We start from the raw sequence: 27,566 nt of genomic DNA, 5'->3' as shown, positions 1-27,566 counted from the left end.
GGAGGAGGAGGATTTCTTGGACCAAAAATTGGTTGCTTTATTAATCGTGACTAATTATGTCATATGCCTTTGCTGCAGGAGCTCCAGGAGAATAATCCGGATGATTTTCCGAATTATCTCCGGATGATGGACCCCTGCTTTCATCAACTGTTGGCATTGTTGACCCCCTATATTAAGAAGCAGGACACATACATGAGGCTTATTTTATTTTTTTGATTGAATAATGATTTGATTTGGTATATTTTCTATATTTTTGGATGCATAGAATGCACTTTTTGTTTAAGTTCTATTGGCAGATAGCATGTCTAATTGTATTTGTTTTCCTTTTTTAATGCACAATAAAACAATTGTGGATAATAATACTTGGCTATGTGTTTTACTTCAAATGACAGTTTGGGAGTAGGCAGTTACATTTAAAAAAATACAATGTAAAATTAACAAGGGACACCAACATAGTTGTATCTTTGATCTTAAAAAACTTCGGGATAATGGTGTTGTGGTAACTTGCCCAAAAAAAACAAAAAAAAACAAGCATAATAATATTTGTTCTTGATATCCCTAGAAAATAAAAGCCTTTTAAAATACCTTTGGCAGAACTCCATCAGTATCACCAGCAAAGCAGCTTCATTATTATCCCATTAAAGAAGAGAATGTGCGCAGCATTTCGATATTTAATAATTTGCCGTGTCACGAATGTTAATTCTCCATTACGAGCGCTAGTGTACAAGACCGACCGCTTCTGGCTTGTCCTTGCTTCCGAGCATGCGAGTTTGTACTTCGGACTTTTGTCTGACAGACTTGTGTACACACAATCGGAAAATCTGACAACAGACATTTGTCCACGGAAGATTTATAAGTCTACCATCCAACATTTTGTCTGCGGAAAATCCGACAACATTTGTCCGATGGAGCGTACAAACGGTCGGATTTTAGGCCAATAGTCTGTAATAGAGGTCGGCCGATATTTGGCTTTTTTTACTTAATCGGCATTGGCCGATTGTGCTGATAAAAAAAGCCGATTATAACTTCATCGGGACTTGCAAATGACTTCTGTAATAGAAGTCAATGCAAGTTTCCTGAGGTTATCTGTGGAGAGGATTCTCTCTCCCCCCCTGGACAGCCTGCCAAGTCTGATAAGAAGAAACATTGTATCTTTTCAAATTCTTTTTATCAATGAACTGAGCTCCATGTGTAGAAGCTCTCAGTTTTAACCATTTAAAGACTAAATCTTTTCTGACACTTGTTGCTTACAAGTAGAAATCCTGTATTTTCTGCTAGCAATTCACTTAGAACCCCCAAACATTATATATATATTTTTTTTAGCAGAGACCCTAGGGAATAAAAAAGCGGTTGTTGCAATATTTTATGTCACACGGTATTTGCGCAGCGGTCTTTCAAACGCAATTTAAAAAAAAAAAATTAATGAAATAAAAAAAAAAAAAAAAACTAAGCAGTAAAGTTAGCCCATTTTTTTCGTCCAAAAGTTTTGATTACCTGTTTTTGTGTATTTAATATTTAAGATAGTTATTTTTTTTTAATCTAAATTATACATAGAAGTGAACTGATTGGAGGTTTGTTTTGTTTAATAAATGTAAAAAATTTTCTGTATCACTTATTACTTAAGGTTGCTTCACACTGGAGCGGGCATGCGTTGACGGTAAAACGCTGTTAGTTTTAGCGGCGCTTTACCGTCATTTTAGCGGCGCTATTCGGCTGCTAGCGGGGCGCTTATAACCCAGCTAGCGGCCGAGGAAGGGGTTAAATGCGCCCATGAAGCGCTGCTGCCGAAACGCTTTGCAGGCGCTTCGGCAGCGGTGCGCATTCATTTCAATGGGCAGGAGTGGTGGAGGAGCGGTATACACCGCTCCAAAGATGCTGCTTGCAGGACTTTTTTTTAACATCCTGCCAGCGCATCGCCTCAGTGTGAAAGCACTCGGGATATCACACTGAGACTGCAGGGGAGCTGTTTTACAGGCACTTTACAGGCGCTATTTTTAGCCCAAAAGCGCCTGAAAAACGCCCCAGTGTGAAAGGGGTCTAACTATTAGATTTTATGAGATGAAGGGGAAAAAAAAAAAAAAAATCGGCCTAATATATCGGCCCAAAAAAACCGGCATCATATATCGGCCATCGGCCACCGCGATTTCTAAATATCGGCCAGAGAAAAACCCATATCGGTCGACCTCTAGTCTGTAATCACACAATGGCCGTCAGAAAATGCGATCATGTGTACGAGGCTTAAGTGTCATTTACCCACATCTCAATTTTGGGCCCACTTAAGGTAGTTAACACTTTCAGATATTTAGGTGGTGTTGTGCAACAACCCCTTCAGCGATATATTCAAAATAACCTGGAACCTCTTATTACTAAACCTAAAAATAGTATTTGGACCAAACTTCCCTTAGGTCCAGTTTACACCAGGATCACACGTGTTAATATCAATGTTTTAGTGGTTAGCTTTCTTTATTGTCTTAGACTGTGTGTTCTTCAAACTCCTCTGAATTCTAGAGCCTTATTTAAGTAGAGCTCATTAGAACAGCTTTGCAAATCTTGGGGTGGTCAAACACACTTTGATTTTATTATCAAATCAAATCAAATCAATGTTCAATTTGATCAAAACAATTGAACCAGAGACCAACTGAATAACCATACCGCACTTCCAATTACTTTCGACTCTTTTTAGATTGGATTCACCCAAAATAAGATTGGCTAAGGCAGAATATTATCAAACATTAGCAGCACTAAGATACTTTATGAATACGATTGATTGATTGTATTTCTATCGATCAGAATATGAGTCTACACGGTGGAAACAGAGATATAATCGATCGATAACTTTTTGTTTAACTATCAATTGAAATCTACTTCCCAATATGTGGCATATTGATCAAATGGGTAATTGACTAGAGATCTATTATACTTTTTAAAAGAAATCAAAGCATCTATGACCCCATTACTGAGTACTCTATGTGGAGAAGTGTATTTACATATGAAGAGCTTTGTTCTAGCTTTGGCATGCCTCTGAATCCCTAATAGTAGATAATAGGTCTATGTAACCCACTTTACTCATGTATTGTTGTGAGCAAGTCCTAGCATTTTTATGTTTTAACTTAATTGATGTCTGTCCAATTAACGTGGTCTTTGTTTTCCAGTATGTTCTGTCTATTCTGAAATTCACCTATCCTACCCTTTTTCAAGGGTAAGTATTATATATACATGTGGGTATATTTAATGATGGAAATAGGAAATCATTCTGTAATACTTTTGTCTGTTGAATCATTATTTGGTGTCACATAAGCAGAAGTAAATGGAAACAAATTAAAAACAAAAAAGTGTCATTTGCATACCATGTCCATTTTTTAATTAACTTGGCTTTACCAGTTGGAAGAATAAATAAGATAACAAATGTTGCCCAAAATGCCCTATAATATCTGAATTACAAAGAAAAGCTTTAGCGGGGTTGTCCCATATATTTATTTACTGTATATAGTGCTGAAAATTTATGTAATGCTTTACAACAGATCTTCAATTTTTTGAAGAGTGAGGGCCACTTAAGCAACTTGGTAATCACTTACGGGCCACAATGAGGGAAGCGGGCAGATGACAGGTCCGTTTCCACGCCGTATATATATGCAGAGCAGACAGGGGACACGGTATGATCCACTTTATGGGCCCCCAATCCTGTCCACCCTGACGGAAGGGGAAAGATTCCCCTTCTGGTTTTTTTTTTTTTTGCAAATCGGATTGGAGGTAGGTGGGCGTAAACGGACACAAATCCGTTTTATCTGCCGCTCCATAGAGGTGAATGGCGGATCCGATTGGGTCCGCCTGAAAAACAGACAGGCGTACCTGATTGGACTGATCATGTGAAAGGGGCTTAAGGCTGCTTTCACACTGATGTGCTGTGGTTTACACGTACCGCAGGTGCAGGGCAGTGTATCTGTGGCTTTCATGCGGGTTAGCTGCACTTTGCCATAGAATTCTATTATATCTTGCAGGTGTGGTGGACTTTCTGAAAGTGCACCAAAGCCGCAGGTAATAACAGAAGTCTGACTCAGTGCAGGTAACCCGCAGGTGCACTGCTCTGCACCTGCAGATCAGTTTGAAAGCAGCCCAGTGTAGCTAGTGTACCAGTGTAGAGAACAGATATACCCATTGCTGTTTGATATAATTATTTCGCTTCTTCCTCAGGATTCTTGCGGGTATGGTTGGCAGCTGCTGCTGCTGTCCCTCAGGAGGGTATGGTTGGCAGCTGCTGCTGCTGTCCCTCAGGAGGGTATGGTTGGCAGCTGCTGCTGCTGTCCCTCAGGAGGGTATGGTTGGCAGCTGCTGCTGCTGTCCTTCAGGAGGGTATGGTTGGCAGCTGCTGCTGCTGTCCCTCAGGAGGGTATGGTTGGCAGCTGCTGCTGCTGTCCCTCAGGAGGGTATGGTTGGCAGCTGCTGCTGCTGTCCCTCAGGAGGGTATGGTTGGCAGCTGCTGCTGCTGTCCCTCAGGAGGGTATGGTTGGCAGCTGCTGCTGCTGTCCCTCAGGAGGGTATGGTTGGCAGCTGCTGCTGCTGTCCCTCAGGAGGGTATGGCTGGCAGCTGCTGCTGTCCCTCAGGCGGATATGGGTGGTAGCTCTTGCTGTCCCCCAGGTGGATATGGCTGGCGGTTACTGCTGGCTGTCCCCCAGGGCGGATTTGACTGGCTGGTACTGCTGGCTGTCCCCCAGGGTGGGTATGGCTGGTTGGCATGCCTGGCTGTCCCCCAGGGCTGGCTGTCCCCCAGGGCGGATATGGCTGGCAAGTCCTGCTGGCTGTCCCCCAGGGCGGTTATGGCCAATATAGACAGAAGCCAATTAAACATCTAGCATGTTTTGGAGTGTGGGAGAAAACCCACCAAAGTACAGGAAAATCATACACACTCCATGCAGATAGCATCCTGGACAAATTTTAAACTGTGGAGCCTAGTGCTACAAGGCAGAAATGCTAACCACTAAATCATTGTGCTGCCCTGCATGTAATTTAATACTAATTTCCAGTCTTGGCTAGTGTGGGAGAGTTGTGATATCAGTCCCGGGTAGGAAGACCTCCTCCTATTTATGGTCTCGCTGACACCTGTCACCGGTTTAGGAAGTAAAGGGAGGCTGCTCAGCAGTGTGGTGATATACATTCATGGTCCAGTGAGCGGCCAGAAAACACTTCTTACCCTACTTACTATGGTCTGTGACAGTGGTGTGCAAATCTCCGAACAGAACTACAAATGTGTGGGCAGAATTTTTTTTATTACAACTGTAACTTAAAGTGATTGTAAAGTGTTGTTTTACTTACCTGCTTTGTGTAATAGGTTTGCACAGAGCAGCCTGATCCTCTTCTCGGGTCCCTCGCCGGAGTTCATGGCCCCTCCCTCCTGTTGAGTGCCCCCACAGCAAGCAGCTTGCTATGGGGAGCACCTGACCCCAGCTGCAGTTCCGTGTGTCCATTCAGACATGGAGCCACAGTTTGCCCCGCCCCTCTCCTCATTGGCTAACTGACTTTAACAGCAGTGGGAGCCAATGGCGCCGCTACTGTGTCTCAGCCAATCAGGAGTCCTGGACGACCGAGGCACATGTGTACATCACTGGATAGAGATGGGGCTCAGATGAGTAGTAGGGGGGCTGAGGGGAGCTGCTGCACACAGAAAGTTTTATTTTTATCTTAATGCATAGAATGCATTGAGATAAAAAACCTTCTGCCTTTACAGCCCTTTTAAGTTGTTTTGCTGGTTTTCTGCTTTAAACAGCAAAGTGATAAGAAGGTATTTTCTTATTTTCACAGCTTACGTCTTCCTACATCTTCTGGTTGCACCAAATCCAATAATGTTTAGGTCCGCCACACTCATCTATAGTAAGGGTCTACTAAATGTTCACTGTACCCTTACTATACAGAAGAAGCACTAAAAAGTTATGACTGAAGTTCATCTGTAAATGGCTTCATGTTTAATAAGTGATGTGTACTTTGCACATGGGTGTCTGAGCCTGTTCAACATAAATTCTTGCATCTTTCCCTCACCCGGGAAGCCCAGGTGGAGCATACAGCCCCTCATAGACATGAATGGCTGTAAGACGTTGTACTCGGGTATATACATGTGCGTGTATCGTAAACACGGGTATAGTGTACTGCCGTGTGTTAAAAAAAAGGATACATTTTCTAACAATAACCCAGCTGTAAAGTCTATGCCACGCTAGCCTGTAATCGAACTGATGAAACCCAACTCATGGTGGCCCCCCAGCCATCCAGTGAATAGGGCCACAGGACACGTTATGTACACTAGGGAGAGGACCCAGTTGGAGCATTTTGTGTGCACAGCTGTGCAGTGCAGGGCAATCCAGCGAACTCAAGGGGCAAAAAAAAGTTAAAGTTGGCCATACACAGCTCCAATTTTGGCCAAATCTTGCTAAATTGGACAAAATTTGAACTGTGTTTGGTTCTTTTGAAAAATTGCCATCAGAACAGCGACTGCATCCTATCAACTTGAGGGCCGAATTAGTGAATTTTATGCATATTTGACTGGCCTTTGTATATAATTTTGCAAGCTTCAATGATGGGGGTGGGGAGTTTACTTAAAAGATAACTCCATTTTCATGGAAAAAAAAATATAATATAGTTTGAAGCAACAGTAATGTGACCGATGTTGTTTTTTTTTCCTTCTTAAGGTGAAAAAACAATATTCATTGAATGTTTGAAGTGTCATTGCCTGCATTAATATGTTTCTTGTCTTTCTCACTCTATAAGCTGAAGATGATTGTCATTTGTTTCTTGCAGGTGGCAGACATTAGTGGGTGGAGTCTTTCTTCATATATGTTGGAAAATAGGCTGGGTGGAGATTAACTGCTCTTCCAGGTAAATTTAACTTTTTTTTTTTCCCCCTCTGGTGTAGCTGGTGGGGTTGTTAGAAATCAACAAACTTAGCTACACCTATTCTGGGATTTATCTCTTTCTTTAGGTCAGTTTAACAAGGGGGAAAAGAGTTTTTTATTTTTTTCTAAATGTTCGGGGTTTGCACTTCTCTAGATTAAGAATTTTTCCAGGAATTGAACATTAAATTGTTGGAAAACGCCTTACACACTGTCAAGGATGGCAGTCTTTTTTTTTCACTTTTCTTTGGGGGTAGACCAGTGTTTCTTAACCAGGGTGCTGTCTGGGTTGCCCCAGGTTGCCGTGAGCATGGGCTGCAGTTTTCTCTGGATCAGCAACATGAGTTGCCGTGGTACAGGTGGGCAAGCTGTCACGCCTGGTCCAAGGTACAGGTTTCCTTGAGCATTGACAGATCGATCTACCACCTGAATGTACCTCAAAAATGTAATTGCAGGGCTGATGTCTCTCTGCATAGCCAGCAATGTAAGACCAGTGGAGCCTTCACTCTCAAATATGTGACCAATGACAGCAAGATCTTTTTAAGCTGTCTGTAAGTGGGCATTTTTCTCATTTACCCGTAATGAAGGGATGCACTTCTCCATCTGACCACCAGTGAAAGGGACCATTCTCCCACTGGTGGCCAATAAAAGAAGGGCCTTCTGTTTAGCCAAATATCATAAAGAGTACCCTACCAGGTCAAAAAAAGGTGAAAATACATTATTATGGAGTAGGAGCCATCCACAAAAATCTTTAGAACCAAAAATACAATAACAATTGATAGCTCCAACTATTCCACATCCGTTGTTATAAATACTAATTTGTTATTTAATTAATTCATAAATAATTAAGTAATTACGAATAAGGTGACCGAAATAATTAATCCCTGACAGGTGTCATTGCAAAACCCTTTATTGAAACATCTCTATAAAATAAGGTGAAAACACATGACAAACCATACATGGTGAATTATTATAAAAACTCCACCTGTAATGTTCCCCAATGATATAATTATTGATCATATTCTGAGATAAACTCAAGATAGACTATATCCATATCAAAAAGATCATATAGCAATGGATAGGCTTCTAAAAGGCAAATATATGTCCTTAAATATGCCTTGTTGTAAAAAGTGGCTTTACTGTTATTGAAGATTGGTGAAAGTCAATACATATGCAGTAATAATCCATCATAGCTGTGTGAATGCGGTCCAGAGGAGAAGTATGGGCTGGCAGGTGTTTGCAGTCCATCAGACAAGTGATTATTTATGCAGAGCCCCACTCAAATTCCCTTACACTTGAAGAAAAGAAACACCACATAAAGGAACTTCAAGAAAAGAAAGATCCTCATATATCCAAGATGATATATTTGACTTGTAGACTCCCTGTGAAAGCAAGTGGATAACCAGTCCCTGTTGCCCAGAGGGGGAGATTGGGTTTATATTATGCATTATGTGTATTAATAGGACAATGTTATCCAGTAGTTTCCTTAGGCCTCAAATGACCTCCCTCGCACAGGTAATTGGTGTGCCAAAAGAGGCACTTGTTAACAAACAGTTCCTCATATATCTATATCTATATCTATATCTATATCTATCAAAAAGTCTTCATTCAAATGGCCTTTCCCACAGTACCCATAATGGTGGACAAATGGGGTCTGTGGCGACTGGGATTAGCCTGACCGGTTTCGCCTGTTCCAACCGGCTGCATCAGAGGCATCACTAATACTGTCACTGACCAACAATGTAGGAGGGTACATGTTACCCTGATCGCACTAATGTAATGGGAGTAGATTAAACTTAAAGCGGAACTCTACTCTCTTCCAGTCCAGCGATGTGGTGTCCCAGACCTCTCCCACCAGCCAATGATCTCTTTGACCGGCCTTCTTCCAGGTTTTAATCTTTAGCTGTTTTTATTGGCCAGGCCAAGATGACGTCGCTCCCGCACAGGAATCCATTCAAGCATCCGTGGGATGCGATCTTCAGTTTTTGAGGTTTGAGGAACACAACGTGTTTGAAGTGTTTACTGAACCTTAAAATTCTTCAGATCACATCCCACAGATGCTTGAATGGATTGAGATCTTCAGCAATTTTGATTGGTCACGCCGCGGTGACGTCACTCCTGTAAAGGAGTTCATTCATCACGGCAGATGCCAAAATTGTACACTGAGCTGCACGTGCACAGCCCAGTGTATATTGCAAACAGGCAGGTAAGAATATTTTTACAGCCCTGCATAGAAACTAATCAGCTTCCAGGTTTTATTGTCCAAGCTTAATTGAACAAGCTGAAGTTAGAAGCTGATTGGCAACCATGCACAGCTGCACCAGATTCTGCACTCTTCAGTTTTAGTAAATCAACCCCATAGTATGTCTCTTCTGTAATAAAAATCCTTCCTATTTGCACATTTTTATAGTAAAGTTTCACTTTAAGCAGGGGATTCCCAAGGCCCAATTATTACAAGGAATTATTACAGGATAAAAAGGTTGAGACAAGCTGGTATAGAGGGAAAAACACACTGCAGATGGTCTTGTACAAAGGTCTTCCAAGTAAGCCAGGCCCCCTAAAAGACCTCAAGTGTATCTGGTAACGTGTCTGTATTAACCTTTTACTGATCTAAATTTTGGACAGCTTCAAAAAGACCCCATTGCACTAGGTTTGGTGTACACCATTGTTTAGCTGTAGTCTGTCTAGCAGCTGCCAACACAAATTCTGTTTTTTACCTCCCACATGATCAAGCATTCAGAGCGTGCAAATACACTTTTTAAAGTAGGAATGCTCTACTCTAATTAATTAACCCCAGCATATATGTCCCTCTGTAAAGGATAATGACACTGATAATGCAATTAAGCCAGCTTTTCAGGTAACCCAATAATGCAAATAACACCCTTTTACAGCCAAGCTGGCTTTCCCTAGAGTTTTGGCACACAAATAAACACGATCTGGGAGAAATATAAATCCCTTCCATTTGTATCCCAGTGCTTCTCTCGCATATCTTACCCCTATATTGACCTGGGGTCGCAACATGTATAGCTCAAAAACAGTGATCACTTTGGCTTGCAAATAACTACACCAATCAACCAAAACTTTATGACCACTGACAGGTTAAATGAATAACATTGATTATCTTGTTACAATGGCATTTGAAAGTTGATGGGATATATTAGGCAGCAAGTAATCATGTTGTCCCTGAAGTTGATGTGTTGAAAGCGGAAAAAATGGGCCTCAGTTTGTTGTGTGTGGGGCTGTGTAACTGCAGATCAGTCAGGGTGCCCATTTCCACAACCCAAGGCTCCTACAATGGCAAGGTGGTGTAGTCTGATGAATCCTGGGAATGAGATGGCACCAGGATACAGTATGGGACAAAGGTAATCCGGTGGAGACAGTGTGATGCTTTGGCCAGTGTTCTGCTGGGAAACCTTGGGTCCTGCCATTCATGTGGACATGTACCACCTAACTAAACATAGTTGCTGACCAAATACACCCCTTCATGGACATGGTATTCCCTTTCAGCAGGATAGTGCACACTGACACGCTGCAGAAATGGTTTGAGAAACATGACAAGTTTGAGGTGTTGACCTCCAAATTCTCCAGATCTCAGTCCATTCAAACATCCTGTGGGATGTGCTGGAAAAACAAGTCCAATCTACGGAGACCCCACCTTGCAATTTAATGGACTCAACTGCACCACCCCCTGTACATTTACTGCAGCAGGGCGACCGCTCTGTGCCAGATCACGTACCTAGTACGTGATCTGACACTTCCAGGCCTGGGGCGAGTGACATCGGTGGCCCACTCTTGCTGTGATTCTAGACAGCGGGAGCTGATGGGCAGGTACAGCGGAATCAATGTCCACCAGCACCCACCGATTGCTTCCGTACATAGGAAACATGGCAGTGTGCCTATGTAAACAAGGCAGTGAGTACAGAAAACAGGAACACCGATCCATGCCTTCCACTAGTTAAAGCACCTCCCCCGCTACACTGAAAAACCAGCTAGGCACACAGTTAACCCTTTGATCGCCTCTGATGTTAACCCCCTTCCCTGCCAGTGTCATTAGGACAGAGACAGTGCATATGTTTAGCACTGTATTAGTGTCACAGGTCCCCAAAAAGTGTGAAAAAAGTCAGCGTCCAATTCGTCCACCACAATATCGCAGTCCCACTATAAGTAGATGATCGCCGCCATTACTAGTACAAAAAAATAAAATATCCCATAGTTTATAGAAACTCACTTTTGTGCAAACCAATCAATATACACTTATTGGGATTGTTTTTTACCAAAAATATGTACCAGAATACGTATTGACCTAAATGAAGAAATTTGATTTTTTTTACATTTTTTTTATTGGATGTGTTTTATAGCAGAAAATCTTTTTTTGTTTATAGCACAAAACATAAAAACCACAGGGGTGATCAAATACCACCAAAAGAAAGCTCTATTTGTGGGAAAAATAGGACATAAATTTTATTTGGGTACAGTGTTGCATGTCTGTGCAATTGTCAGTTAAAATAACGCAGTGCTGTTTCGCAAAAAATGGCCTGGTCATGAAGGGGGGTAAACCTTGCAGAGGTCAAGTGGTTTACCACTTCAGCCCCGGAAGAATTTATCCCCTTCCTGCACCCAAACAAAATTTACGTCCTTTTTTTTTTCCCCCACAAATAGAGCTTTCTTTTGCTGGTATTTGATCACCTCTGCGGTTTTTATTTTTTGCGCTATAAACAAAAAAAGAGCACCAATTTTGGGAAAAAAAGCAATATTTTTTTACTTTTTGCTATAATAAATATCCCCCAAAAATATACAAAAAAACCCAAATTTCTTTCTCAGTTTAGGCTGATATGTATTCTTCTTCTACATGTTTTTGGTAAAAAAAATTGCAATAAGCGTGTATTGATTGGTTTGCGCAAAAGTTATAACGTCTACAAAATAGGGGATAGATTTATGGCATTTTTATTATTCATTTTTTTTATTATTAATGGTGGCGATCTGCGATTTTTTTTTTTTTTTTTTTTTTTTTTTTTTTTTTTTTTATCATGACTGTGACATTGCTGCAGACACATCGGACACTTTTGACATTATTTTGGGACCAGTGACATTTATATGCGATCAGTGCTATAAAAATGCACTGATTACTGTGTAAATTACACTGGCAGGGAAGGGGTTAAACACTAGGGGAGCGATCAAGGGGTTAAGTGTATCCTAACTGGGGGAGGGGGGGATGGGATGGGCTCACTACAACATGACAGAGATCACTGCTCCCGATGACAGGGAGCAGTAGATCCCTGTCATGTTGCAAGGCAGAACAGGGAAATGCCTTGTTTACATCGTCATCTCCCTGTTCTGCCGCTCCGTGTCACGATCACGGGCCCCTGGCAGACATCGAGCCCGCAGGCACGCGGCAGGTGCGCACCCACAATGCCACGTCTTGAAGGGGATGTACAGGTACGTCCCTTTGCGCAGCTGTGCCATTGTGCCGACGTGCATCGTCGTGTGCTGGTCGGCAAGAGGTTAAAGGTTCGGCTACTGATGGCTTGATGCCAGATACCACAGCATACCTTCAGAGGTCTAGTGGCGCATCCATGCCTCAATGGGTCAGCTCTGTTTTGGTGGCAAAAGGGGGACTTACTGAATATTTGGTGGGTGATCATAAAGTTTTGTATGATCAGTGTATATCACAATGAGTACAGTACAACCCGGCTATGTTTTCTGCAATATGTACATGTTCATGGTTCCTCTCTGTGTAAAGCCTAGTTCACATGTATGTGTGTGCAGGACTGTATGTCTGCTGTTAGCAGATGCGCAGGGTTGCCATTAATTCTTAATGGTACCCCATGCACTGAAAACCACAACGTATTTTTCTGTGCTGAGAACTGCATAGTACAGCGCTACGCGGTTTCCATGCAGCTGCGATTTTGGTACAGTAGCGCAATCAAATAAATGAATAGGCTGCTGTGCCTGCGCAAACATGGCCGCAGGGAAACTGCAATAGTATGAACCTAGCCTAAAGCAAGAGTGAGAAATGTAGCTTCTCACTAGAATGGGTTGTCATGTGTGTTTTCAGTTTTAGGTGTCTGCTACCAGAGCTGCAATGAAAAGGATGCTTCCCATTTTGTGTGAATGGAGATGTACTTTCAAATTGCTTTATTTGCATAATTTATTGCATAATCGCACACTTTAATGGCTTTTCATACATCAGTTTATAACAGCGATGTCTGGCTAAATTTATCACTGGTCACAAAGGCCATATAACAATCTCAGCACTTTTGAGGACTGGTGACATTTGTCTGTAATGAGGTGGAATTGAGTAAAGTTAACAATTCCATACGTTCTTCCACATTGGTGACATCTATTAGGTCACTCATTAGCCGTGTGATGAACTGGGTGTGATCATCTTGGGCAAATATATCTACAAAGCTCACAATGGAAGGTTTCCTTTCAGTGTTTTTTGGTTTTGGTTTTGGAGATATCATGTTTACAACATGTTTCCACAAATTTGTGCTGCCTGTTCCCTTATGAAGTCTTAAAAAAATAAAAAATATCTTTAGACAAATGTCACAAGCATTGACCTAATCTTCACAAATTCTAGTTGTTTTTTGCTCTAAGTAGAACTTTATCCAAAATGAAAAAGAAAAAAGTTTTGCCTAGAGTAAAGCCTCATACACACGGTACGATTGTTGGCCAACCGAGCGTCTGATTTTTGTCAAAAGGGCGTGTGCCAGGATCTTGTCTTGCATACCAACGGTACACAATTGTCGTGCAACAAACACGAATGTAGTGAAGTGCTACGAAGAATTTCAGCTCTTGCGCGCCAGCCTTCTGCTAATTTTGTGTTTGGTAAGCATTGATTCCGAGCATGTGTGTATGTACTTTCGACTTTTGTGTGACGAATTTGTGTACTGACAATACGAAAATCTGACGTCAAACCATTGTCTGCCGAAAATTTACTAGCCTACCATCCAACATTCTGTCAACAGTCCAATCCCCTGCCATCCAATCCCCTGCCAACAATCGTACTGTGTGTACGAGGCTTAAAGTGGTGTTCCACCCCCAAAAAAAAAAAAAAAAAATTGGAAAATGTTTTTTTTTTTTTTACTCCCCTTTAAATGGCTGTTGCTCCCCTTTAATTCATCACTAAACATATATACCTCATATTTGTTGGTATATAGAACAGCAGTAGCATATACCTTATGAATATTAGCGGTTACCTCATCTAAAATCTGTACAATGTAACCACGTCTGTAACACTATGCAGCAGCAATACACTTGAATGTACAAGAGAATTGCCACCTAAAAAATGGCTGCGCACATGATGTCTAAATTATAGAGCACTACCTTCAATAAAATGGAGGAGAGTAAACCTCTCTAAAACTAAAGAAAAATGGCCGCTGAACGAAATTAACACTGACCACAAGTAAAATGGCGGCTTTGAGACTTCCGGTTTTATAATATATAAGCCCACATAGAACAGCCAATCCGGTTCCCCAGATGAAGACACGTGACGGTGTCGTAACGCGTAGGGATTGGCTGGAGCGATACACACTATCTGAAGCATAAGTGAGAGGGCGCTGAGAACGCCAGACCGTTTTTTACATTTACCCTGCCTGTTTTAACTATAATAGATGTAAGAGCATTACTTTAATAAATATCCCCCCTTGATTTTAAAAGTTTAATGCACTAGTGGAGCCTCTTTTCTCCCCCTTCCCTCTTTATTTATCCCCCCCCCCCCCCCCAAAACTGAGTTTACCAGAGCGGAGTTACATAGAGGGAATGCTGGAGAAAAAAATAACAAAGAAAGAGAAGGCTGCCAGAGACCACTCCCACTCCTTAAAGATATACTACTGAATGCCTGACTACTACTAATTGAAGGTGAGGGTTCTGTGAGACCACACTAGGAGACACCACCAGCAAAAGGATACATATTTGTCACATCTTTATTTTCAAGATTAAATAGAAGAATCACTCACAGACTTTTTTTATATTAATACCCACCTACCTCCTTTCAAAGCACTTTTTTATCTGAACACCTGCACTTTATTGTAGCACTAAAATGGACTGTTTTTCACTCATTTCAATGACCATAATTTTTATGAGTATTTTTTAGGATTACACTTATGTTTGATTGCACATTTTGATTATTAATTTTAGAAGATCTTATTTGTTTTTTATTCACCAGGTATTACCATTTGCTTATGCACGTATTCATGTTATATGCACGTATTCTTTTATGCTGATTACAGGGTGGCATATATATATTATTCTAGCATTTGATTATTGCTTTTAGAAGATTTCATTGGTTTTTTATTTACCAGGAATTGCCATTGTTCATTCTTTCATGCTGATTACAGGGTGATATTTTTATTATTCCAGCATTTTATTACAACTATTGGAATACCATCACTATAGAGGCAATAGCAGCGATTATTATTTTGCAAAATAGAGATCATTAATCCTAGCAATAATAGCAATAAGTCACCAGTGTCCCACACTTGCATTATAGTATGCACTTTACATATTCACTTACACATTATATTTTGATTTAATATTGCGCGAAATTTATTTTAATATTAATGTTATTAAGTGTTGGTGTGAACACCCTCATTTTGCTGCAATATTATCACTTGTTTAATTTATTACCACCCATATACTTAATTATCGGGTGATTTCACCTTTTAGTATCCACCAGCGCGAAGGACATTTTTTAACTTGTTGCTAGGGGGTCCCTCGTAGTCTGCCTCCTTCAGTGCCTGGGCTTGTGACATCACCCTTGGCGCAGAAAGGGCTCAGCTCTGCCCCCTCCCTCTTTTCAATCATCTGGGACACGTGACAGGTCCCAGATGACTGCGCGGCCAATCACAGTGCGCGGTGCTGCTCGCGCATGCGCAGTGGGTGCCCGGCTGTGAAGCCACAGCCGGGCACCCACAGTTGCAATGCCAGCACTGCCGAACGGAGGGGGAGATGAGCGGGGATTTGTTCCCCCGCATCGCTGGACCGTGGGACAGGTAAGTGTCTGATTATTAAAAGTCAGCAGCTGCAGTATTTGTAGCTGCTGAATTTTGTTTTTTTTAAATGGGAACTCCCCTTTAAGAGAGGGTTATAACCCATCAGTTTTTTTTTTTGACCATCTGTGTCCCACTGTGGGAGATTTCCCTTCACTTCCTGTTCCATAGCAAAACAGGAAGTGAGAGGAAATCCCTGCAAATTAAGAGAATTCCTTGGGGACCCCCCGGTCACTAGAACTGGTGTCCCCAGTTAGAAGATTTCTCCTCTATTACTTTTCTGGGGACAACCCAAAATTTGGGATTTTCTTTTACTTTCACTTTTTAATTGTAAACAGGTCAAATAGAGAGGGTGAATCTCCTTAACGGGGGGCACAGCAATAAAAACTGCCAAGCGTTCTAAATCCTCTCCACTCTGTTGCCTTTAGTTACACTTTAAAGTAGAAGTTCACCCTAACACTAAAATCTCTAAATCTACAGGCATCCACAATCTAACCTGTAAAGAAGAAATCACTATACATACCCTTTCTGAAGCCGGTCCGACCGGTCCCATGCTGAGCTGTCAGCCACGGCTTCGCTGTGTAGGTGGGTGCAGAGGAGGCAGCCCACAATGGAAGCCCCATAGTAACTCTACGGGTGATGTCACTTCCCATTCATTTCACAACCGTTGTCGGCTGTATCCTGCACAGAGCTTCCGCCGCTGGAGACCGGACCAGCTTCAAAAAAGCTATGTATAGCGACTTCCTCTTTTTACAGGGCTAGATAGGTTTGTCTTAGATTGTGGATGCCTGTAGAGTTATAATTATAATAATAATAATAATACAGGATTTATATAGCGCCAACAGTTTACGCAGCGCTTTACAACTTTAGGGTAGACAGTACAAATACAATACACTTTAATACAGTAGGAATCAGGCGGCCCTGCTCCTTAGAGCTTACAATCTAAGAGGGAAGGTCAAGAGATACAAGAGGTAATAACTGTGGGGAATGTGCTGCTGGAGAAGATAGATGTACAGTTATTAGGTGGGGGCCAGATAGGCTTCTCTGAAGACATAAGTTTTCAGGGATTGTCTGAAAGTGGATAAAGTAGGAGAAAATTGGCCAGATTAGGGTGGAGCATTCCAGAAGATGGGAGAGGCTCTGGAGAAGTCCCTGAAGGCGAGCATTAGATGAGGTGACGAGGGAGTTTGAGAGCAGGAGGTCTTGGGAGGAGCGAAGAGAACGATTAGGTTGTTATTTTGAAACTAGGTTAGTGATGTAGCTGGGGGCCAGGTTGTGGATGGCTTTGTAAGTTATAGTTAGTATCTTGAATTTAATTTGTTGGCTGATTGGCAGCCAATGGAGGGATTGGCAGAGGGGTATAGCAGACGCTGAGCGGTTTGTGAGATGGATGAGCCTGGCAGCAGCGTTCATGATGGACTGAAGTGGGGATAGCCTATTTAGAGGTAAGCCAATGAGGAGGGAGTTGCAGTAGTCGAGGCGAGAGATGGCCAGGGAGTGGATTTGAAGCTTTGTGGTGACGTTGGTTAGGAAGGGGCGTATCTTGCGGAGGTTAAGGCATCAAATTTTGGATAGCGATAGGATGTGGAGCCGAAAGGATAGTTCAGAGTCCAGGATTAGACCTAGGACCTTGGCGTGGGGGGAAAAGTTGATAGTTGAGCCATTGATATTGACAGAGAGATCAGGGGAAGTGGCACCTGGGGGAGGAAATGTCATGAGCTTAGTTTTGGATAGGTTGAGTTTGAGGCAGTGATGTGACATCCAGGCTGATATGTCTACTAGTAATTTGGTGATACGCGAGGAGACAGATGGAGAGAGCTGGGGGGTGGAGAGATGGATTTGGGTGTCATCTGCGTAGAGATGATATTGTAAGCCATGGGAGGCAATCAACTGACCCAGGGAGGTGGTGTTGATTGAGAAAAGGTGAGGTCCAAGAACAGAACCTTGGGGGACCCAACAGAGAAAGGAAGAGGAGAGGAGGAAGTAGAGTTGGAAATGACACTGAAGGAGTGGTGGGATAGGTAGGATGAGAACCAGTGAAGAGTACAGTCACGGAGACCAAAGGAATGGAGTTTATTGAGGAGGAGGGAGTGGTCCACTGTGTCAAAGGCAGCAGAGAGATCCAGGAGAAGTAGTACAGAATAGTGTCTGCTGGTTTTAGCCGTTAGTCGGTCATTTTAGAGTTTAAGGAGAGGAGTTTCCGTGGATTGTTGAGGGAGAAATCCGGACTGAAGGGGATCAAGAAGTTTGTTCATGGTCAAATGGTCGCTCAGTCGGTTGTAGGCCAGTCTTTCAAGAAGTTTGGAGGAGAAGGCAAGTAAGGAGATGGGACAGGTTGTTAAGATTGGTGGGGTCCAGTGAGGGCTTTTTAAGTATGGGGGTGACTAGCGCATGTTTTAGAGAGTTTGGGAAGATGCCACAAGAGAGGGAGAGGTTGAAAATGTGAGTTGGAGGGTATACAATCGATTCAGAGGGTCAGCGTAGCATTTGTGAGGGAGCAGGATCCAAGGGGCAGGTGGTTAGATGAGTATTTAGATAAAAGTTTAGCAACCTCATTATTACTAGCAGGGTTGAATGAGGGAAGTAATGATTGTTTCTGTGGACATGGGGTGTTGCGTGGGGGAGGTTTCTGCGCGTTGGAGATCTCATGAATTGTAGCAATCTTATTTTTGAAGTGATTGCCGATCTCCTGGGCAGTGAGTAAGTTAGAGGGTGGAGGCAGTGAAGGGCAGAGTGTTGAAGGTAGAGAAGAGTTGATGTGGACTGGATGAGAAAGTGTTAATGAGTGTGATTAAGTAGGTCTGTTTGGCAGTGTGGAGGCAGGAATAGTATTTTAGGAGGGCAGATTTATATTGTGTGAAGTCTTCCTGGAACTTAGTCTTATGCCACAGACGCTCAAGAGCACGGCTACGTTTTCTGAGACTTCTGGTGTCGTTTGTTTGCCAGGGTTGTAGCAGTCGGGGCCTAATTCTGCGTGTAGTGAGGGGGGGGCAAGATTTTCTAGGGAGGAAGACAGTGAGCTGTTGTAGATGAAAGTAGCTAGGTTGGGGCAGGACAGAGGTGAGATTTTGTCATAGAGGTGATCAGTAGCAGAGTAGAGAAGAGAAGGGTTGAGGTGGCGAAGGTTTCTACGTGTAACTGTTAGGCAGTTGGAGGGAGAGGAGGTGGAAGACAGGGAGAGAGCAAAACTAATAAAGTGGTGATCAGAGAGTGCGAGAGGATTGTTGGAAAGGTTGCACAGAGTGCACAGATAGGAGTAGACAAGGTCAAGAGTGTTGCCGTTGGAGTGAGTAGGAGCTTGTATCCATTGCTTCAGGTCAATAGATGAGGTTAGACTGAGACATTTAGAAGCAATAGTAGTGTTAATATTAACAGGGATGTTGAAGTCACCGAGAATAATTGTGGGGATTTCAGAAGAGAGAAAGTAGGGTAGCCAGGAAGAAAAGCCATCAAGGAAGGCTGATACTCGTCCAGGGGGCTGGTAGAAGACAGCAATTCTTAGAGAAATGGGAGAGAATAGACAAATGCAATGTGCCTCAAAAGGGGAGAGTGTCAGAGAATGAGATGGGCGGAGTACCTGATAGGTGCTGCATGGAGCTAGGACACCTCCCTTCCGTCCACTTGGTCTGGGGGAGTGAGTCCAGAGAAGGCCACCATGGGAGAGGGAAGCAGTAGGGAGAAGTAGTATCTGATTCATGAAGCCAGGTTTCAGTAATGGCAAGTAGGTTAAAGGAATTTGTGATTTGTGATTGAAGAGGTTGTGGAGGGCGGAGAGTTTGTTACAGACAGAGTGTGCATTCCAAAGGGCACAGGAGAAGGGGTTTTGGAAAGAAGAGAAATAGAAACTAAGTTCTGTGGGTTGCGGCTGCTGCCAGAGGTGTAGGGCAGTGGTCATCAACCCTGTCCTCAGGGCCCACTAACAGGCCAGGTTTTATGTATTACCTCGGAGAGATGCAGACTAGAATACTGCAATCACTGTGCAGCAAATCATCTCACCTGTGATGTATTTCAGTTATCTTGCAAACCTGGCCTGTTAGTGGGCCCTGAGGACATTAGTTGATGACCACTGTTGTAGGGGGATGGGAGCGTTGGGCAAAGACAGATAATGGAGGCCCAGGGTTTGGGGATATGTCACCAGAGGTTAGGAGAAGCAAGAGGGTGAGGGAGGTAAAGTGGGAATGTGATTTAAATGAAGGGGTATGCCTCAGAGTACTGGAGGTTTTATCAGTATATGGATGTAGAATGAGCAAGAGTTGGTAGGAGCTGTAATAGGGAGAGGACAGAAGGCAGGGTGATCTGTATAAGCAGGGGGGTGGAGAAGAGGGGTGAAGGTAAGAGAGTTTGAGGAGAGAGGACACAAGGAAGGAGTGGTAGAGAGCACATGTTGGAGTGGAAGGAGAGCTTAATAGAGAGACAGGGTCACCTGCAGTCTGTTAGGTGCTTTCCAGTGCAGTTTGCTATGTATGTTTGCTTTGTGCAATCGCTGAAGTGCAGAGATTGAAGTGCATATCACTTGTAGAAAGAATCATTTAGAGAAAGAAGCCTTAAGGATAGAAGCCCCTGCAATGTACTCCCCCAGCAATGAGTTACAGGTTTTAGTTTTTAAGGTGAACTTTTACTTTAACCACTTCAGCCCCAGAAGGATTTACCCCCTTCCTGACCAGAGTACTTTTTACAATTTGGCACTGCGTCGCTTTAACTGCTAATTGCGCGGTCATGCAATGCTGTACCCAAACGAAATTTGCGTCCTTTTGTTCCCACAAATAGAGCTTTCTTTTGATGGTATTTGATCACCTCTGCGGTTTTTATTTTTTGCGCTATAAACGGAAAAAGACCGAAAATTTTGAAAAAAACGATATTTTCTACTTTTTGTTATAAAAAAAAAAAATACAATAAACTCAATTTTAGTCATACATGTAGTCCAAAATGTATTCAACCACATGTCTTTGGTAAAAAAAAATGTCAATAAGCGTATATTTATTGGTTTGCGCAAAAGTTATGGCGTCTACAAACTAGGGTACATTTTCTGGAATTTACACAGCTTTTAGTTTGACTGCCTATCTCATTTCTTGAGGTGCTAAAATGGCAGGGCAGTAAAAAAAAACCCCAAAATGACCCCATTTTGGAAAGTAGACACCCCAAGGAAATTGCTGAGAGGCATGTTGAGCCCATTGAATATTAATTGTTTTTGTCCCAAGTGATTGAATAATGACAAAAAAAAAAAAAAAAATTACAAAAATTTGTCACTAAATGATAATTTGCTCACACAGGCCATGGGCATATGTGGAATTGCACCCCAAAATACATTTAGCTGCTTCTCCTGAGTATGGGGATACCACATATGTGGGACTTTTTGGGAGCCTAGCCGCGTACGGGGCCCCGAAAACCAAGCACCGCCTTCGGGATTACTAAGGGCGTAAATTTTTTATTTCACTCCTCACTACCTATCACAGTTTTGAAGGCCATAAAATGCCAGGACAGTTCAACCCCTCCCCCCAAATGACCCCATTTTGGAAAGTAGACACCCCAAGCTATTTGCTGAGAGGCATGTCGAGTCCATGGAATATTTTATATTTTGCCACAAGTTGCAGGAAAATGACAAACCTTTTTTTTTTTTGCACAAAGTTGTCACTAAATGATATATTGCTCAAACATGCCATGGGCATATGTGGAATTACACCCCAAAATACATTCTGCTGCTTCTCCTGAGTATGGGGATACCACATGTGTGGGACTTTTTGGGAGCCTAGCTGCGTACGGGGCCCTGAAAACCAAGCACCGCCTTCAGGATTTCTAAGGGCGTAAATTTTTGATTTCACTCCTCACTACCTATCTCAGTTTCCAAGGCCATAAAATGCCAAGATGGCACAAAACCCCCCCAAATGACCCCAATTTGGAAAGTAGACACCCCAAGCTATTTCCTGAGAGGCATGTTGAGTATTTTGCCGCTCTCATTTGTTTTTGAAAATGAAGAAAGAAAAGAAAAATGTATTTTTTTATTTTTTTTTTCAATTTTCAAAACTTTGTGACAAAACGCGAGGTCTGCAAAATACTCACCATACCTCTCAGCAAATAGCTTGGGGTGTCTACTTTCCAAAATGGGGTCATTTGGGGGGGGGTTGTGCCACCTGGGCATTCCATGGCCTCCGAAACTGTGATAGGCAGTGAGGAGTGAAATCAAAAATTTACACCCTTAGAAACCCTGAAGGCGGTGCTTGGTTTTTGGGGTCCCAAATGCGGCTAGGCTCCCAAAAAGTCTCACATGTGGTATCCCCGTACTCAGGAGAAGCAACAGAATGTATTTTGGGGTGTAATTTCACATATTCCCATGGCATGTTTGAGCAATATATCATTTAGTGACAACTTTGTGCAAAAAATATTTCATGGACTCGACATGCCTCTCAGCAAATAGCTTGGGGTGTCTAATTTCCAAAATGGGGTCATTTTGAACTGTCCTGGCATTTTATGCACAACATTTAGAAGCTTATGTCACACATCACCTGCTCTTCTAACCACTTGAAGACAAAGCCCTTTCTGACACTATTTGTTTACATGAAAAAAAAATGATTAAAATGGTGGGTGTTTTTTTTTTTTTTTTTTTTTTTGACACAGTATTGACGCAGCGATTTTTCAAACGCATTTTTTTGGGAAAAAACACACTTTTTTAATTTTAATGCACTAAAACACACTATATTGCCCAAATGTTTGATGAAATAAAAAAGATGATCTTAGGCCGTAGTACATGGATACCAAACATGACATACTTTAAAATTGCGCACAAACGTGCAATGGCGACAAACTACATACTTTTTTACAGGTTACCATTTTAGATTTACAGAGGAGGTCTACTGCTAAAATTACTGCCCTCGATCTGACCTTCGCGGTGATACCTCACATGCATGGTGTAATTGCTTTACATTTGACGCCAGACCAACACTTGCGTTCGCCTTTGCGCGAGAGCAGGGGGGGACAGGGGTGCTTTTCTTTTTTTTTTTTTTTCTTTATTATTTTTTTTGCTTTTTTATCTTATTTTTAAACTGTTCCTTTCATTTTTTTTTTAAATCATTTTTATTGTTATGTCAGGGAATGTAAATATCCCCTATGATAGCAATAGGTAGTGACAGGTACTTTTTTTTTTTTTTTTTTTTTTTTTTTTTTAAATGGGGTCTATTAGATCCTAGATCTCTCCTCTGCCTTCAAAGCATCTGACCACATCAAGAAGATCAGTGTGATAAAATGCTTTCCCAATTTTCCAATGGCGCTGTTTACATCCGGCGAAATCTAAGTCATTAAATGCTCGTAGCTTCCGGTTTCTTAGGCCATAGAGATGATTGGAGCCATTCTGGTCTCTGATCAGCTCTATGGTCAGCTGGCAGAATCACCGGCTGCATTCTCAGGTTCCCTGTTGGGACAGGAGAGCCAGAGAAAAACATGGAAGAGGGGGGGGGGGATGGGGGGGTTGCTTTTACATGAAAGCTGACCACTGGCTGAAAAGAATGATACTAAGATGATACCTAAACCTGCAGGCATCATTCTGGTATAACCAGTCAAAGTCCAGCAACATACCAGTACGTTGCTGGTCCTTGTTGGGCATATATTGTAATCTTTTTTTTTTTTTTTTTTTTTTTTTTAAATGCAGCCTGTGGGCTGAACGAAAAAAAGAGATTGATTGGTGGGTATGCCCACCATTAGAATACCTCCCTTCATCCAGCCACTTCTAATGATGGGCATACATGCACCATTTATATATGCCGAAGCATGGGGGTATCCGCCCCAAAAGTTGGGAGCAAATCGCTCCTCCGCCCCTGCTGCCCCCATGCTTCGGCATATATCACCTCCGCTGGAGTCACGGCTTTATATATCGTAGGAGCAAATGCTGTTGCTGTCAAGATAAATTAAATCCGCGCTGCAGCTGAATGGCGTACCTGAAAACAAAAAAAATGGTTAACAATAAAACACAGTAAACAGTAAAGCATAAAAAATTGCATACCTAAAAAAGCAAACATGATAAAACATAATAACAATAAAACATTGCAGAATAGAATACAGTAAAAAAGAGCAGAACAATAGAGAGAGAATAGAGAGAGAGAGAACAATAAAACGACAACTATTTTTTTATTTATTTTTTTTTACACTTTTTTTTGTAACTGTAACTTTTATAACTGTAACCGGTTCCAGGTTCGGGTCTCTCAAAATGCGATGGCATCTTGGGAGACCCTGTGAAAGTGTACCTAGTCTGTGCAATGCTGTACCCTACAGTAATACTCAACTAGTGTATGGTAGCGTTCAACATTCACCAATGCAAAGACCAGGATTGTCAGGACAGGAGGGACAATAATAGCGGGTGTCACGCCTATATCCTCGCTTGCTGCAGACAAGACATCTTTTTGGGGGGTTCGTTGGGTAGGGGTACTCGGGAGGACATAAAGAAAATGCCTCTCATGCAGCCGACTGCATTTGGTTGGGGATGTGAATGGGGGAAGTACGGGTGCTGCAGAAGTGGTGGGTTCCCAATTAGGATTGGCGAATGCATCAGGAAGGGCATTATGGGCACGACAGGCCTGTGTTTGTCTTCTTCTTGGTGGCAGCGGGACACTACTTGTGCTTGCCACCTCACCAGCTTGAACTGCACTTATGGGACTCGCCACATCACCAAGTGTTACTGCAGTGCTGGTTTGACTACGACTGGGGTGTACTAGGCCACTGGTGCTTGCCAGTTCACAAAACGCTACCAAAAAAACTGTTAGTGATCACAGGGATCAGGCCTGACTCTGCGAACGCTGCAGTTATGCGTTTAGTGTTTTGTAAGTGACAGTGATCGATCGATACTGCACTTGGGTGGGCTGGGCCGGGCGGAGGGGCAAAACGCAGGTGCTAGCAGGTATCTGGGCTGATCCCACTAACACTGCGTTTTTGGGAACCCTAAACTGCTGGGGACGCTAGTATAGATCTGATCGGATCAGATATTGATCTGTTCAGATACTATACCACTAAGGGAGGTGTATGCTGCGTGCGTGGGTGTTAGCGGTACTGGCGCTAACCTGACGCTGCCTGGGGCGACGCAGACCCTATCTGACCCTAAAACCTAAGTTATATCACTGTCGGGCGATCAGGGGGTTAAACCTTTATTAGGTAATAAAAGGCAGGTGCCCTGACACTATAAGAAATAAACTAACCAGCGTCACCTGTACCGGTTATACGGTGATCACTGGTGAAAGGGTTAACTAGGGGGCAATCAAGGGGTTAAAACCTTAGGTAGTATATGGGGGTCCCTGACGCTATAAAACGCTGATGGCGAACCTAAATATTTACCTCCCTAACTAGCGTCACCAGTTATACTAATACAGCGATCAGAAAAATGATCGTTTAGTGACACTGGCGATTTATGGCATTTATATGGCTTTTTTTTTTTTTTTACTAGTAATGGCGGCGATCTGCGATTTTTAGCGGTAGTGCAACATTGCGGCGCACAGGTCGGACACTTTTGACACATTTTTGGGACCATATATATGCTATAAATATGCACTGATTACTATGTAAATGTCACTGCTAGGGAAAGGGTTAACACTAGGGGGTGATCAAGGAGTTAACTGTGTTCCCTATCTGTGTGTTCTAACTGTGGGAGGATGGGACTAACTAGGAGAGATGACAGATCGCTGTTTCTACTTTGTAGAAACACATGATCTGTCTTCTCTCCTCTGACAGCACAGGGATTTGTGCTGCCCGTGCTGCCGCTCGTGCACGTGATCGCGTCCACCGGCCGTGCATCGGGTCCCCTGCTGTGCAGCGGGCGCGCCCTCTGGTGGCTCTCCTGGGCAAAGCTGTATATGTATGGGATTTCGCCCAGGAGAGCCATTCTGTCTCAGTATATCTGCATGAGCCTGTCGGGAACTGGTTAACAGGACAGGTTCCACGAGAAGTTGAGTGTACATGCTCAGTGTCATATAGAGATATTCTATAAGAAAAAGGGGGATGAGCATAAGTCTGTGTAAAGGATTTTGAAGTCCTCGGTCTTTCATTTCCCTCTCAATCTGTGACACGCTGTCCCATATTGGGCAGACATTTTTACCATTGGCTCTTCTCCCAGTAGAAATTTGAGTTTCCTCTTCTCTCCTATAGAATTGAAGTCTGGAATGAGAGTGGAGAGTCTCTGGAAGTGAGTGTCTCTCACTGATGAGTACTTTGGGCAATGTAGCAGGAAGTGGTCCTCATCCTCCAGGACCCCTGGTCACATTGCTGGCACAGTCTACTCTCCCTGGGCTTGTGGGTCTGTCTGTGCCGTCCTAATTTGATTTCCAGGCTGTGGACGCTCAGTCTGTGCAGGCTCAGGGTCTGTCTTCCTTTGGGGTCTTATAGCACCTCCAGGTACGGGGCCAGTTTGTAGTCTCTTTGCAGTGACTGGTAAATAGTTAGTTTTTTGGAGCTTGTTAGCTCGTTTCTCCATTCTCCAACATGTTTTTCTTTGGAGTCATTCATTATGTTTTTTATGTGAGATTTTGTCAGGCCGCATTGTTGAGAGTTTGGGATAGAGAAGGTGTTGATGAGTTGTTGTAGGCCAAACGGCTTGGACTGGTCCTCACTGTTCAGTAAGGCTTTATGGTGGTATGAGTTGGGACTGCTGTTTTGTAGATGGTCCCAGTATGATAGCACCCTCTTCTGTACTGCGAGAAGTAAGGGAAATCTGCCCAACTCAGACCAGCAAGCACTGTTGATGGTGCTCCGATGGACTTGGAGGAGGTGCTTGCAGAATTACAGATGGAATATTTCTGTTGGGCGGGGGTCCCATTTGGATTGGTTTGGATAGGTGACAGGACCCCAAACTTCACTGCCATAAAGAAGAATTTGGGTGATGACGCTATCAAATATTCCGAGCCAGAATCTCACTGGTGGTTTTAGGTGGTACAGCTGTCTCCTGATGGCATAGAAGGCTCTGCATGCCTTGTCTTTTAGTGCCTCTATGGCTGGCTTGAAACTTCCTGATTGTTAATTTCTAGGCCGAGGTATGTGTGGCTGTTAGTTTCATCAACAGTGCAGTTGTTTAATGTAAAGGAAGGGCTCTTTGTTTTTTGTATTTTTTCTTTTGGAAAACTATGATTTTTGTTTTGCTTGAGTTGATTGGTAGTGCCCACGTGGCACTGTATTTCTCCAGCAATTCCAGGCTGTCTTGTAGGCCTTTCTCTGTTGGTGACAGAAGTAGGAGGTCATCCGCATACAGCAGGAACTTCACCTCAGTGTCATGTAGAGTCAGTCCTGGTGCTGGGGAGAATTCTAGAGCTGTGGCCAGTTCATTGATGTAGATGTTAAAGCGGGTTGGACTCTTCAACCCTGTTTGACTTCTCTCAGGCCTGCAGGAAGTGTTCAGTTATTTTCCAATTCACCTTTATGCTGCAGCTGTTCTCAGTGTATGAACTCTTGATAACATCATATGTTTTCCCTCCTATTCCACTCTCCAATAGTTTGAGGAACAAGCCCGGGTGCCACATGGAGTCAAATGCCTTCTTAAAGTCCACAAAGCAGGTGATTATCTTTCCATGTTTTGTATTGTGGACATGGTCCTTGATGAGGCTGTGCAAGGTGTAGATGTGGTCTGTAGTTTGATGGTTTGGCATGAACCCTGCCTGACTTCTGCTGAGGACATTGTGTTGTGTCAGGAAGTTGAGGATCTGTTGAATAGTTTCCCTAGTGTGCAGCTGACATGTA

General features: G+C 42.8%; 1 protein-coding gene across 2 annotated transcripts in view; it reads left to right on the top strand.

The window, feature by feature from the left end:
- The window catches only part of TMEM241 (transmembrane protein 241), a 218,584-nt gene that overhangs the window by 10,979 nt on the left and 180,039 nt on the right, over window positions 1-27,566 (top strand). For both annotated transcript variants that reach the window (XM_073631474.1, XM_073631475.1), the window contains exons 2-3: window positions 3,153-3,199; window positions 6,785-6,862. In XM_073631474.1, the coding sequence (XP_073487575.1) occupies window positions 3,153-3,199; window positions 6,785-6,862 (125 nt within the window). The remainder of the gene's footprint in view (window positions 1-3,152; window positions 3,200-6,784; window positions 6,863-27,566) is intronic.

The sequence above is a fragment of the Aquarana catesbeiana genome, linkage group LG05, assembly GCF_042186555.1.
Source record: "Aquarana catesbeiana isolate 2022-GZ linkage group LG05, ASM4218655v1, whole genome shotgun sequence".
In the NCBI taxonomy this organism is placed as follows: domain Eukaryota; kingdom Metazoa; phylum Chordata; class Amphibia; order Anura; family Ranidae; genus Aquarana; species Aquarana catesbeiana.
Note: the sequence above shows the minus strand (reverse complement) of the source record. Positions and strands in the feature narration are given on the sequence as shown.